Source organism: Dufourea novaeangliae, unplaced genomic scaffold (genome assembly GCF_001272555.1).
Source record: "Dufourea novaeangliae isolate 0120121106 unplaced genomic scaffold, ASM127255v1 scaffold54, whole genome shotgun sequence".
Lineage (NCBI taxonomy): Eukaryota > Metazoa > Arthropoda > Insecta > Hymenoptera > Halictidae > Dufourea > Dufourea novaeangliae.
In genome coordinates, this window is record NW_015373944.1 from 1,867,805 (window position 1) to 1,882,828 (window position 15,024).

At 37.2% G+C, this 15,024-nt stretch overlaps 1 protein-coding gene across 1 annotated transcript; it reads right to left on the reverse strand.

The window, feature by feature from the left end:
• Window positions 1-1,623: 1,623 nt before the first annotated feature.
• On the reverse strand, window positions 1,624-2,497 carry LOC107185931. The gene is made up of 3 exons (XM_015573707.1): window positions 2,338-2,497; window positions 2,002-2,143; window positions 1,624-1,939 (listed from the first exon to the last, which is right to left on the reverse strand). Exons 1-3 carry the CDS (start codon window positions 2,495-2,497, stop codon window positions 1,624-1,626), a joined length of 618 nt encoding a protein of 205 aa, XP_015429193.1.
• Window positions 2,498-15,024: the final 12,527 nt, after the last annotated feature.

Genomic DNA, 15,024 nt, shown 5'->3' on the forward strand with positions numbered 1-15,024 from the left:
GTCGCCTGCTCCGGCCATCTCCGGCATCGTTCGGCACGCGTCGGCACGCGTCGGCACCGACGGAGAGCACCGATACCGCGGCCCGCTCTGCGGCTCTCGTTTATTTACGATGATACCAGCAAAGTTACCTTTACAATTTATATATGTATCTAATTATTACAAATAATTATTATAAGTTATTTCCAAGCTTCTGTCCCTTGACTCTATTTTCACAAAACGTCTTTGTTAGGATTATTTCTTTCACATGCTAATAGTTAACTTGAAATGAAATCCAATTTATATATGTATTATAAAAGTATTTTATTTTCAGCTAATTTACACATAACAACAGGTTTCATAAATAATTACTTAGTTCACTTTGCATAAGGCAACTTGCTCCTGCAATGGGTTTGTTGATATGAGAGGGACTCTCAATGGACCTAAAAATAATTATGTATCAGTTCATAAGTTACAGACATATTTACTAAAAAGAATCTATAACATAATGCACTGTGTATTCAGAACATTAAAAACTGTATGTATACACATATATATTTAGAAATTACCTAAAGTAAAAAGATACTAGCAAAATAGAAAAACACAATAGTATTTGATAGTACATATATTAACTACCTACTATTTGGTGTAGCAAACTTCACAGGTGATCTGTTGGAATTTGGATGATTGTTTTTTTAGGAAAATTTTAAAAATAACACATGAAAGTTAATTTTACAACAAGAAAAACAAACGAAAACAGTTTTGAAAACCAGTGAATAAAAGAAATGTTTAATTTCTTATTATTTTTGGTTAATGACTGGCACTTACCAATACCTACTGGTCGAACAAAACTTTTGGAGTAGAGGTTGTAGAATGAAATCTGGGTGTTTGAGTAACTATTACAAAAAAAAATTATGAGAACTTGTAAATCTAACATTATAAAACAGTATAGTTGAAACTTATGTAAATACCAGTAACACAAAGTTTTTTTTTGGAGGGACAGGATATTTCATTTGCACCTGTTGTTCATCATTCTCAGAATCATCCCTGTCATAAATAACTTTTCTGATTTTCCTCTTTCTTCTTGAATCTCCCTGCTCTCCTTCCCATTCAGTTGCCACTTCTGACTCACTTTCTGCCTTTCTACATTTTCCACAGACTTTAGTCAAATCATTTGAAAAGAATATTCTGTCTATATTGTCTTTCTGCTCACAGTAAACTGTTTAGGGTTTTGTTATGTTATAACTGCTCACAGTATACAGTTTTCAGGTAAGTTTTTGCGTATAATACTGTAAGGCGTGCACAGCATCTGTGCGTGTGTGTAATTTCTCGAATACTAAAATAAGATAAAACACATATTCTCTCTCTATCTATCTCTGTCGTACTTATATGTATGAAATTTCTAGCATATTCATTTAAAACACCTGAAGCAATAATCCATAATATTGATTTTTAAAACTTGATTTTAAAATTCTGCGTATATAAATAATAAATTAATGCGTTTCATAGGTGTTTCATGATAAATATACTGTATATTCATAAAAGAATAATACATTCTCGACTACAATCATGGTTTCTATATAAAATCGTTTATTCCTAAATTTAAAAAAAAACAGTTATTAAACCTATACAATGTCAAATCTAATGCTAGGTTTGTTCAACTAAAGTACCATTCTTTAATCGTTTATATTTGAACTCAGGTTCCTTTCGTTTGCTTGTCCAAGCTTTAGTATCTGTTTTTGACAATATCTTCTCAGGATCCACTGCAACTTCTTTGCATTTCAATAATGTAGCTTTTTCATCTATTGCTACTTCAGTCCTTCTTCTTTTCTGTGGTTTCTCAATTTCTTCTTCAGCTGTTAAAAAGTCTGCTGAAGAGCTAAGAAGCTTTATGCCAGAATTGTCTACATTCCCCTCATTGTTTGTGAATGAATTATGCTTTCTACTTTTTAGTTTAACAGACCTAAAGAAGTTTGATTATATAAAAAACATTAGTTAATATAATTATTATGAAATCAATATTACTTCTCTATTATTTCATCCAGCTTCTTTGCAACATAATTCTGGAACGATGGACTCACTCCAAAGTTATCAAAACATTCTTTTTGCTTTAAATCTTGTCTTAATGATTTGGGCTTTATTATATTCTCTACGTATGCCGAATTACCTAAAAAATACACAACATAAAAAGAAAATGATAATATAACTTGAAAGGTGTTAATACCACATGAGAAAATAAGTCATAAACGTGAAATAATATCTTTTAATCAGTTAATTATTTGTGCTTCATCCAACAAATTTAAAGTTTTATTTGAAAATAAAGGTTAGAACAAGACACAAAAGTAAGGTTATAGTACGTACGAGTTTTGTCCTCAGAATTTTTGGAATCATTGGATTTCATTGTGGAAAAATAAGTATCTTTCAAAAATTCATGATCCGTCGCTTCCTTCAATGCGTCCCTTGATATTTCATCCGCCGAACTGGATGACTCTCCCTCATCGTTTATGTTTTTATTTAACATCGTTCTCTCGAATGATACGAGAATACAAGAGTCAGCAATCGATAGTCGAAATTCAAATTTCAATTCAAACTCGAACCGAAAACGCGGGTTCTAACAGAAATCTGGTACCGCTTTAAATATGTGTAAAGATGTTCTCCTCTATCGTGCAATTGTTTATTAGTAATAATACCTTCGAATATGTAATTAAAAGCATAGGTCTCGAGTGCGTCTCATCAAAAATATTACATCAGAGAAGGGCGTATATGGATACTATATGCATACATGTAATGCTGAATCAACTAACAGCTACAATGTTTCACAATATAAATTACCACGGCAACAGAAATTGATCAGTAATTTGGGGTTCGATTTAATTACAAATGAAGGAAACTGATAGAGACTGAAAATAGGAAAACAGAAAAGAGCGTCCGCCATTTTTATCAATAACCTGTATCACTTTTTCCTCTTGAACGACCGGCTACGGGACATCCTGTGTTTTCCCCAGTTTGTCTTGCTTCAACGTCTAAACTGGACTGCTATTTACTAGCGGTGTCCAGGTTATATAGCCTAGTTATAACTCACCTGGCGAACGATACATTCATCTCAGAGAGCAGCTAATTTTACGAGTTCCTTGTGTATATCTTGTCCGTCCATGACTATAAAACCGTAGGTGGTCGCGACAGACACAAAAATGATGAATGATTGAACGAACCGGACCCCGATCCAGAAAATGTACACGGATATATAGTTGGAAGTGTGCCGTTAAACATAAACAATGATATATTTTAAAATATTATAATTATTCTCTGCTCGAAAAGAAAACACTTCGACTAAATTGTGTCAACGTGTTCAACGACAGATTAACAAGAATTACAGGCGCAAAATTATTTCAATCGTCTTTCTTTTTCTTTTTCCTTTCCTCTGACCTATTCGATGCTGGCTCGAAAAGGTCAATCGTGGAGACGTGTATGTGTGTGTGTGTGTGTTTTGTGGATCTAGAAACTAAATGGACGGGCGAAGTCGAATATTGCCAACGATGTATGTGTGCGAGTGTGTGTGTTATGTGCACGAGTAATGATCGTTCTTTCTCGTCCCCTAATAAATTCATATTCTTAATCTAGATATACATTTAATAATTATATTCTCACTTTGCATCGTCATCTCGTACTTGGTTTTTCTTTTTATTTTTAGTGCGCTTCTGAGAGGTTTCACGTACACTTTTTGTATTTTTTTTTTAATACGTTCCTGGTGATTTCTTTTCCATTCTCCACGGTGTACATATTACATCATTCGGATTAATCGTTACAACCACTCGCGTGTTTATTTCTTCTTTCTTTGTTTTTCTTTTTTTTTTCTTTTTTCGTTCAAACAATACACGTGATAAATGTATAAAATATACAAGGAGCAACGGATTCACGGGTGTACATTTTATACAGATAGAACGGTTCTCGCGCAATCTCTTTTCATTCACTTTGCATTTCCTTTATTGTTTTATTCTCGTCTAAACGTACGGTATACTTATGTCTTCCTCACTCTTACTACCTCTCACTCTCTCTCCCTCTTTCTCTCTTCGCTACTAATGTATCTTTCATGTGTGCAATTGGCTTTTGGCTCACCTGTCGATTTATTATAATTTTCTTATCTGTCTTGTTTGTATAATGACATCGCGTGTACTTAAATTATTACTTAAATATTATTTTACCATTCTCGAGACTCCGTACCCTCAATGTACAGTAATGTTATTCATCCTTCTCTCTTTTTCATCTATCGCTCTCTCACTCACGCACACACACATACACGCACACATGCGCAAAATTTCTCTCACTCTCTTTTTTTTCTGCTAAGGCATTCGTTATGGCAAGTATATTTTAAAAGTGCTGATGTCTAAACGCGCGTGAATACTTAGTTCTCTGTCTTCATTTTTTTTATCTATCCCCCATTTTCCGTGTACCTCTATTTTTTGTTTTTTCGTCTGAAGTTTTCCGCTTCGTTCTTCATTTTTTTTACAGTTTATAAAAGTATATCGGCCAGTTATCGGTAACTTCTAATTATTAGCCAGCTACGTGTCGAATCACTTTGAAAACAAACAGATGTATTCGCTCGTTAGAAAAAGAATCTAATCTGCTGCTTCTCTGTGTTCGTGTATGTGTGTGTGTGTGTGTGTGTATATATATATACGTGTGTATTTGCTTCATCGTCACGTATAAGATTCGATTGCGCCTTTATAAATCATGGGCCACTAAAATTGTTTTGATTCTCTAGAATTCGCATGCAAACGTTCTTTTTTTTTACTTATGCTCGTATTAGATCGGTTATCTGTTGTGTACGTCTGTGTTATATTTGTTTTTCTTTCTCTCGATTTTCAGGGTTTCTTTTATATAGCGGTTCGATAGAATATACATTTTAACCGCCTGGCTAGAGAAAATCAAAAATAAGAAGTAGGATGTACATAAGGTGTACATGTTTCCGTCACAGTTAATCCGTTTTTTCTTATTTCGTCTCTCGTTATTCTTTATCTTCTGTTTTATCGCAGGTTCTCCCTCCTTTTTTTTTGTAAATTTCTTTCGACACAAGAAATTGTCCGCCACCATTTTTTATTTCATGTTCTGTTGTGTGTGTGTGTGTTTTTTCTCTATTGTTCCGTTTGTATTACTCTGACGTAACGAATGAAGACTTTCATTTTGTCTGTGTGTATGCGTGAATGTGTGTAGTATACTAAGTTGCAGACGGTAGAAGTTTCAATTAAACCCTTCGGTCCGAGTTCACGTCCCGGAGTTACGCGTGTTTATACAAAGTGGTGGCATCTGAAACGGGCCAACACCAGCTGAACACCTGAATAACTCGGCTACTGCTCGCGATAGAGAGCACGTTAAGAAAATATATCTTCGTTAATGAATGTTCATTAGTAAGATAAAAAGAAGTACTTCATCATTTTTCATCGTTTAAACATGGAAATTTTCAATGTTTCTAACAAAATAATACTTCTTCTTGAATGAGTTTCGCAAAGAATTATTTAATATCATTAACTGTTTAAAGCTCAGGATGACCTCCTTAGATACTGAAGCTTTTCACTATGTATTATTCGAATAAACTTCTTCTCAACTCTGGTTAAAATATACTATATTAATAAAAAAGAACTTTGTATTCGTTTTCCTTCGATACAAGTAGATATCGATACTTTATTGCGATACAAGTTATGAGTAAAAGTATCGATACCTTAACGGTATCGGTTTATACCTAACACCAGCACCTAACAAAAATAACTGTCGACGTCAGATTATTTCTACCTCTTGAGACCAAACAAGATTAATCCGATGGATTTGTATTTTCTATCGCCAACGGCGGACGACGAGTTACTCTGGTGACCTGTTTCAGACGTCTACACTCTGTACACAGATACTTTGCTCGAGCCACGAGCTGGCCTAAACGAAGTGTATCACTGTACACACGCGCGCGTATACAACTTACATGCACGTGAATACACGTGTCTAATATAGGTTCTGTGGTTAGCGGACAGCTATCGCCCAAAGCGCGCCGGAACACTCTGGCGAACAATAGTGTTTTTTATTTCCTTTCTTTTTGTGTCGTTTAACGCGTTGACCGCCATCGATGGTGTCGCACCTGTCGCCATTAACCCTCCGTAACCCGATAATTGTTTGCCTTGTCTTCCAGAGAAAAACTAACACGACAGTCGCGATGAAATCACTTTCAACACGTTTATAATTCACAGAGACCTCCAATTTGTTCCCTTCACGTGGAATGTTCTTTCTCGATTGGATATCGACGAACACATAAAATAGAGATAATGAATAACACAAGATACAGGTGAACATTGGAAAACACTTTCTGCTATTATCAAACAAAGTATATCGACCTGGAAATTGGAGTGCCACGCGTATATACGACGCCAGTGTCGTATGCATCACTGGCCGCAGATATCACTGCTCAAACTCGTAAATACGTATAAACGATTCGCAGTCAATCGATAATTTTTCGAAATACTTTTGATAACTCATGGTCCACGAAATATGTCAATCGTCTTTTCACACAGAGGAAAACTAAAAGACACGTTTCCGTGAACATAAACAATTGCAATCGGTAGTAGAGCGAACGCCATCTTGCGGATTCCTACCACGAAGGGTTGATCGGTAAGAATTTTCGAAACGTGCTCGATCGCGATATTGACCAAAACGGTAAAAGTTCCGGGGGGATGGCAGTCAACGCGTTAACAAGAAGGTCGATGGATTGGCCAGGTGAAAATTCGACAGCCATCTACTTCCGGCCACCTGTTTGTCTTCGCCGATCGTCTTGCGACAATGCTAGAACGTTAGTTAACCCTACGGAATAATATATACTCTATCGTGTGTTCACGTTGTCGCGGTACAATGTGACCTTGCTAAAAGCTCGTACGAACGTCTGTACAGATCGAATTGTCGATTGCTTGTCGCGAATGGAGAAAGAATCGAAGAAAGAAAAAAAAAAAGAGATCGTTGTCCAGCAACCACAGAGGGCAGTCTAGCTGAGTCTCGTCGCGTATATACAGGGTGAGCCAATAGGAACTACTATCTAAAATAACAAATTACCTATTAGTTATATGAAATAACGTTTTAATAAGTTGTATAGCATTTTAAGGGACGGATCGGATGGATACAATTTGATATTTTTTTTTTAGATATCAAGGTGACCTTAAGTTTTTTACAGTTAATGCATCTTTCTTTTAATACTATCTTGTCAATTCGTCTTTCCATCGACAACAACGTGGTATTAAAAAACAGATGTATTGATATTAAAAAAAACTCAAAGTCATCTTGATATCTCAAAAGGAATAAGATATAAAAGAAATCAAACTGTATCCATCCGATGCGTCCCTTTAAATGCTACACAATTCAATAAAATGTTTTCTGATACAATCAATAGATAAAGAGTTATTTTAGATAGTAGTTCTTATTGATTCACCCTGTATATACCGCAAACCTTCTTTTCTCTGTGTAACAGGAGATCACATATGGTCATATGGTAGTTTGTTCAGGCGGAGAATTCTCAGATGTATCAAAAACCGCGTTCCGAAAAAGCTGACCGACACACCCAAACGGTTCTTGGTGGAAACCGTTGGTTTAATAACCAATTTTTAACTTGGTGGACCGAGAATGAAACTATTATAGTTATTACTATTATAGTATCCTTGTTCAGCGTGAAAGAAAGTTCTGTCCATTTACGTTCGGAGGTTGTTTCGGTGTTCACCTATCGAAAAATCGGTTTCGAGTCGGCTCTAACTCTGGTCTCTGGATCGGTTCTGCGTAAAATCAAGACACGAACAACCGTGTGTCGTGACTGGGAAATTAAAGTACGATGTACGGAAAGCACCCAGAATGGTTCAATAAGTAGTCGAATCGTAAAGATACAAAGAGATTTTTATTTCTTGCGTTTCAACACAATCCCCTTCTCATCGTAAGCATTGTCGGATGATATTTACCCTCTAGAAGCTAGTTCTAAAGTACACGTTAACGTGTGTCCGTGATCAATTCCGTCAGAGAATGGACCCGGATGAGTCACACTCGCAGAAATTCCGTGGCCGAAAAAAAAAGCGAATGGAACAATTCGCGAGACTCACGATGAAGATATTTCATACGGAACACGGTGTCGGATTTGACCCTTTAACGCCCAGACTTTTAAATTGTTACTTCAAAATTATGAGACTGATATACAGGGTGAGTCAATAAGAAATACTATCTAAAAGAATTCATTATCTATTAGTTGTATCAAAAAACGTTTTAATGAATTATGTAGCATTTTAAAGAACGCATCGGATGGGTATAATGTGATTTCATTGTATATAATATATTGTATAGATATCAAGATGACCTTGAATTTTTTCAAGGTCAATGCAACTTTTCTTAAATACTATTATGTTATAGGTCGTTGAATTCGTCCTTCTATTGGTAACAGCGTGGCATTAAAAAAAAGATGCACTGCCCTTAACAAAATTCAAGTTCACCTTAATATCCCAGAAAAAAAAGAAGATATAAAAAATTCAAATCCAACCAATGCATCCCTTAAAATACTACATAATTCATTAAAATGTTTTGTGATACAATCAATAAGTAAGGAGTTATTTTAGATAGTACTTCTTATTGGCTCACCCTGTATATATGTTATATCCTGTTACTTTGAAGTCTAAAATATCAATATTACACAGACCTATCTCGCTTCGTTTTTTTTTCCTTTTTTTATTCACTTTTAACGAAGATTAAATATTAACCAACGACAGAATGTAACACACTTTTAAAATGAATATTGCACCCGCGCAACAGCTGGGCATTAAAGGGTTAATCATTTCAAACCTAATCACGGTTAATGAGCTCTTAAGGATAGTTGTGAGTCGAGTACGCAGCATCGATACTCGATTTGTACTTAACAATATTAACAAATAAAACGACGAAAAAGCGAAATTACTTGTGCGCCTAATGAATTCGAATTAGACTGGTGTTAAATCATGCGGTGATCGGTAATTAATGTCAGTGTTATATTGTACTTGACGAAAGAACAAGAAAATCGACGTAGAACCGATGCAGAACCAATATATGTATACACGCGGAGCCGACCGATGAAATGTTATCACGCGTCTAATCGAGTGTGAAATTAGTACATTAAAAGATCGGTAATAGATTACAATCGATATCCCTGCTAACTTCATAACTGTCCCAGCAACACGACAATCCTATCGAAGCTGTATATCGTGAACCAAAAAGCAACGTGTGCCAAAACACAGTATTCGACCCCTGTGTGTCGGAGAACTGAGAAATCGAGATCGTGCCAGAACGAATCGCTACCCAAACGCGAGTTGTTCACTCGAACGTTTTCTACCGACAGACTACAACGCACACACACACATACACACATATACACGCACACGCACACACACATAAGTGAACAACTTCGTGCAGACGAGTACGCAATTGAACGGATGTACATATCAATCATTGTGATACGCAATGTGTAAACGCTTTTTGGATGACAACCACATGACTATTCTTACCAGAACCGATAAGAATACTTGGGGAACTGTGTGTGTGTGTGTGTGTGTGTGTCTGTGTGTGTGTGATCGGTGGATCTCGACGTTCCCGGGGGCCGCGGTTCGATCGACGAGATTCACGCGGTCGGATTCCCATCGTGTACGTACAAAGAAGTGAAAACGGACAATTGTTTTTTTTTTGTTTTTTTCTTCCTTTTTTTAATAGGAAAGTTCCAGAGCCGCGAGTCCGTCTTGAGTTCGCAAGATGGCCGCCGGTGGCGGGGGTCACGTGACGCGGAACGCGGGAAAGCCGAGAGAAGCGCACCGACGGCGACAGAACTCGAAAATATAATTGAACGATAGTGTTATCAAATTGCTTCGCTTTAGGTTTTCCTTTCTTTTTTTTTTTTTTTTTTTTTTTTTTTTTTTTTTTACGTTTATTCGTTTTACAATTTTATTACTGCGTCTCGAACGAAGCGTCTACGAATTTAATTCTTTATTCGCCCTCTACTTAATGCTTGCTTTCGAGGCTGCACAACACCCTCTCTCTCTCCCTCTCTTTCTGTGTCTTTCGCGATTCACATCGAGCGACCGGTTTCACAAGCCGGTCATTTGAACATTTGGTAACAAATTTAGCGAACGATGTCTAATAGAAAAACGTCAAGAGATTCGTACCAGCGCTTGCATAGGCATACATACAGATTCATACGATAAGCGCGATGTAACAAGATATATACACGCTTATGGTGTGAATTTTGTAGAAAACTCTTTCGTAGAAAATTGACGCTAGGGTAATGTTACTTTCTCTCCCTCTCTCTCTCTCTCTTTCGCGCGCACTCACGTTCTCTCCCTCTCTCTCGCTCTCTTATATTTTTGTTTTTGTTTCTTTACAAGGCGTCGCTACGCAGGTTTCTTGCATGACGAGGGATGACTTCTACTTGGTGCCACACTACTGGATCATCTCACGAAGTACGAGTACACGGTTGAATTCGCGTTCGATTCGCTATATCGAGAATCAAAATTATCCACGTTAAAAAAGAAAAAGATAAACAAAAGACAATCGAGAGTTCGTAAGAGTTAAGAATTTCTACGATCCATAGAATTAGCTGCGGTTCGACGTATGTACCCAGATACGTTCGTCGTAAAACGGTTAAATGGAAAATCGATTGTTAATTAAACGTACAGAGTAGGTATAGCAATTCCCGATGGTGATTGACGTCAGCTGCGCACTGTCAAGTGAATCCACAGTGAACGTGAATAACGCTTCGCCGACGAGGTCGGATACGACGCCATTTTGGTTCACAACAGATAAGCACCGGTTCCACGCGTGTATAGAAAGAGCATTTCAAAAAGTATCTTGACTTCCATACATTGAAATGCAATATTAATGAATTTCGGGCAAAAAAAAAACAGTTTCGTACACCAACAAATATGAATAATAATTAACCTACAGTATAAGTCAATGCGTAACAAGAACGCATTTTCTTCGAGAATGCGTGTTGTTACGCATACTTGCCTGTCCCAACTACCGATTTGTTGTACATTCGGAAGTTTCTGGGAAAGGAAACTTTTATGTATTAACGAAAATACAGTGGACTCTTACGATATTGCCGCTTGGTATATTGACACGCAAGGCACTTCCCCTGCACACATACTTTCACGGGCACCCGTTGCGTACGCCGTTGCCACCAATGGGGGCTCTTGACGTACTGCCGTTTCCGAGGATTTTACTCTTCTATAGCCCCAGCCGCGGCAATATCGTAAGAGTCCAATGTAAAAGGGGAAAGCCCGTGTTGTTGTTAAACGCGACCCGTTGGCGAAGCATTCAGATAGAAAACCGCGAGAAGACAATTGCTAATCTAGTAGAGTAACCTGCATGAGACCTACAAGGCAATCAGCGTGTATTGGTATCTGTCGCGGTGACGGTTAATATCCTCGATTTCGTTGTTTTAATCACTTGCTGCCTCTTGAACCATCCACGACCACCGACGATGATAATCTCGCGACCCTATACCGTTTTTCTGTTCGTCTGTGAGATCGATAAATCGTAGATTTCCTACCGTTTGTAATTCGGAGGACCGCTGAGTGGACAAACAATAACAGACTCGAGTGAATCAACCAGAAAATTTCAAATTCACACAAGTATATCCGCGTCTGGTGACACTTTCTCGTCACTTGAAAAACACAGCGGTACAAAGACTACCGTAAAGATTGACGATATTCAAATATTCTCGATGATAAAAGATAAAATATCCTGTGGAAGGAAATTCTATTCAATATTCATATTGAAAAATCAGTGCCTGAAACTACGAATTCGCATAAATGTTCCGCGATCCACCGTTAATCCTCCGTAGACAATGTGGGTCGTTGACGACCCTGGCAAAATTTCATTTCCACTCGACTGCCCGTCGAATTTTTATTTTAATCGAAAAAAGTTTTTTACATTTGAATTAACGAACGACTATATAATGTAATAGAGACTTTGATAAGTATTCCAGTATTTTCTCACATCTTTTTGAAGGTCAAAAAACATTACAAAAATTAGGCTTGGACAGAAATGATCCAGTTTACCTGCGGGCTATGAGAAAATATATTTGCCTACGAAGGGATTAAAAAAAAATCCTATTCAGCGGTTGACACCGGCTTTCGCGTATACTGTTTTCTTTCAGAAGGCTCGTTCAAAGTCAACATCAAAAATAAAAACATAAGATTCTTCGACTCATTTGTTTTTTTCTCGTTAGGCATGCCAAGTATTGACGCATTGGATCCGCGAAAACGTCTTTCGTCCGTGGTCGCGCGGATGGACGGAAACGAACGCCCACCCCCTCGGATAGAAGAAATCAAATCGAGATCTCAATTTGGATCACAGAGCGTAAAATTCTGTACGTTACTTAGGGTCTAGGAGACGCTGTCGCTAAAACCAGTCTTGTGTGTCACCCTGTAGAGATCACCGAGAAACGCTTGTCAAGTGTTTTTAATTGTCTAACGAAGCTTAGCATCTACATTGGCATTGGACAGTCGCGTAATTTCTCGTTCGTTTTTATCGATCGTTTCTTTACGTCGCGGTTATCGATCCTTGAAACCGGAAACGGAGGTTCGGTTGTTTAAGCTACTTCTACACTATATAGCATAACAGGTTATATAACAATATTATAATACTTGTTAGAAAAACAGGAAGAGAAATGTTACATAACGTGATGTTACATAACATTTTTTGTGACATATAGAAAATTATATTGTGTGTGATACCATTATTAATAATGAGACCCGAAATATTATGCAATGTTGTTACAGACTTGTCCAAAACGTATAATCTTGTAACAAGTTATAAAAATATGTTGTATAGCAAGGTTATACAACAATTTGTTATATAACACTGTTTTGCTACATAGTGCAGACGCAGCTTTACGCTTGTTGCGGACACGTTACAGTCCGGCTCGGGAAAACCATGTCGTCGTCCCGAGTCCTTAACTGTTCTAATTCTATTTATAATGTAAAGAAAATTCAATGGAGAAAACAACAAATATTCTTCTTTGTAAGTGTTAACTCCAAAACTTTGAAAGATTCTTTATCGTAATAGTTGTATCTCCGAATACTAACAACTATACAGAATTTATGTTCAGATAAAATTTTGTTAAATACATTGCAATAAATAGTTATCCAGTAAATAATATTATAGTGTGTTTGATTATTATCACTACTTTCGTGATTCTATAATATTAACCTTCGTAAACGTAAAACTTAGTTTTCTCAGTTTAGAAACTAATGAAGATAGAACAATTAAGAACCTGGAGAGATGATATGTGGCCCACGATATCATATGGGTCACGGGGGGTGGAATCGTCGAACCGAGAAACAAATCAGCGCTCGAAAAGGGCATTCAGAGGGTAACCGTGAATTACGAGATTGGAGGGCTCGGATAAATGATCTCTCCTCTTGCGAGCAAAAGGGATTTTCCTCGTCTAATGATAGGCATTCAGAGTTTTATAGTTTACACCCCAGAATTGAACAGAGCAGTTTTCAGTCGTGCAAACGTTTCAATCAATTCAGGAATATTATTTGAAACTGGATATATATACAGGGTGTTCCGTTTAAAACAGGCCACCTAAATATCTTCTTTATCTGTGAACATACGAGAAATATTTTTTACGTAATTTAAATGGTTCACAGACTAATGGACAACAGACAGAAATTATATTTACGTCGCCTGTTTTAAGCGGAACAACCTGTATATGCGTGACATAACTATAAAACCACCCTAAAATTTTCAATCCTTATGTATATTATGGTTAAAATGAAAACGAACCACTTTTTTTTAGGTAATATAATCTATCCTTTTCTAGAGAAACATTACGGTCTCTCAACAGAATTTCAGACATGGTACACTTGGTTCGTTTGTATTTCAACGGCAATACATAAGAATTGCAAAACTCTAGGGTGGTTTTATAGTTATGCCACACAGTGTATATCCATTTTTTCACCGTGATCCGTAAACGAGTCGATACCATGTGTTCCGTTCCAGCTAAATCCGCGATATCCTATTATTATATCTGTCTTTCTCTTTCTTATTGAATACAAAAAACTATTCTCGCCTTTGTGTGTTTTGCTTTTTCTAGTTTTTTTTCTTTTTAAACATTTGGTTGTCGTTCTTGTTTTTCACTTAATTACATCTCACTGTTGTCGCTTAGCGGTAACGCGCACTCGAATTGTTTGCACGATTTTTCATCTTCGAATTTGTATACGTATAATATCTTTCGTCCCTCGTGTTTGTTCTCAGAGGTGTTGGGAGAGGGGGGGGGGAGGCGCACGGGGGTTACCTTTTTTCGTTATTCGTGATCGAAACGCAAACGTATGGACCCATACAGACACACGCACACACACACACCCGTGTTTTATTTCAACAGGAACGCGTTATGCACTCTCTCTCTTTTTCTCTCGCATTCTCGTATCGCGTTTCGATCGTTTTATCAATATTAACAGATAGCGGTGAACATAGTAGTTTATTAGTTAGCGGTGATATTAAAAACGGTTACCAACGTGTCATTCCACCCCCTGGGCCCACCCCCTCCCCCGCCCCCGCACAAAGCTACATCCGAGAACGAAATGAATCGTCTCTCTCTCTCACTCTCTCTCTCTCTTCCTGTCGTACATCGCCCCGCCTCGCCGGCTGGTAATTACAGTAACGATATAATCTACGTTTTCTCGTCGTGTCGCCGATTTTCAATTAGTTAAACCGCGTTACACCTTTAGGCCCGATTATACATCTTGCTTGGCAGATTAGTCCTAGACCGGTTTCTTTTTTTCTTTGTTTTTTTTTTCTCTCTCTCTCTCACTCTCTCTCTTTCTGTGTGTGTGTATATAGATTAATCTATAAAAACGTCGGTCATGCGGTCTACGAGTATTCTACAGTTTCTTTTGCGGGATGTTCTCATCCCATTAGCACGCAACAAATCATCCTTTCGCCACTATTACAATATTATCGTTAGTTAATAATATATTTATATATATATATATATTTATTTATTTATCTATTCAG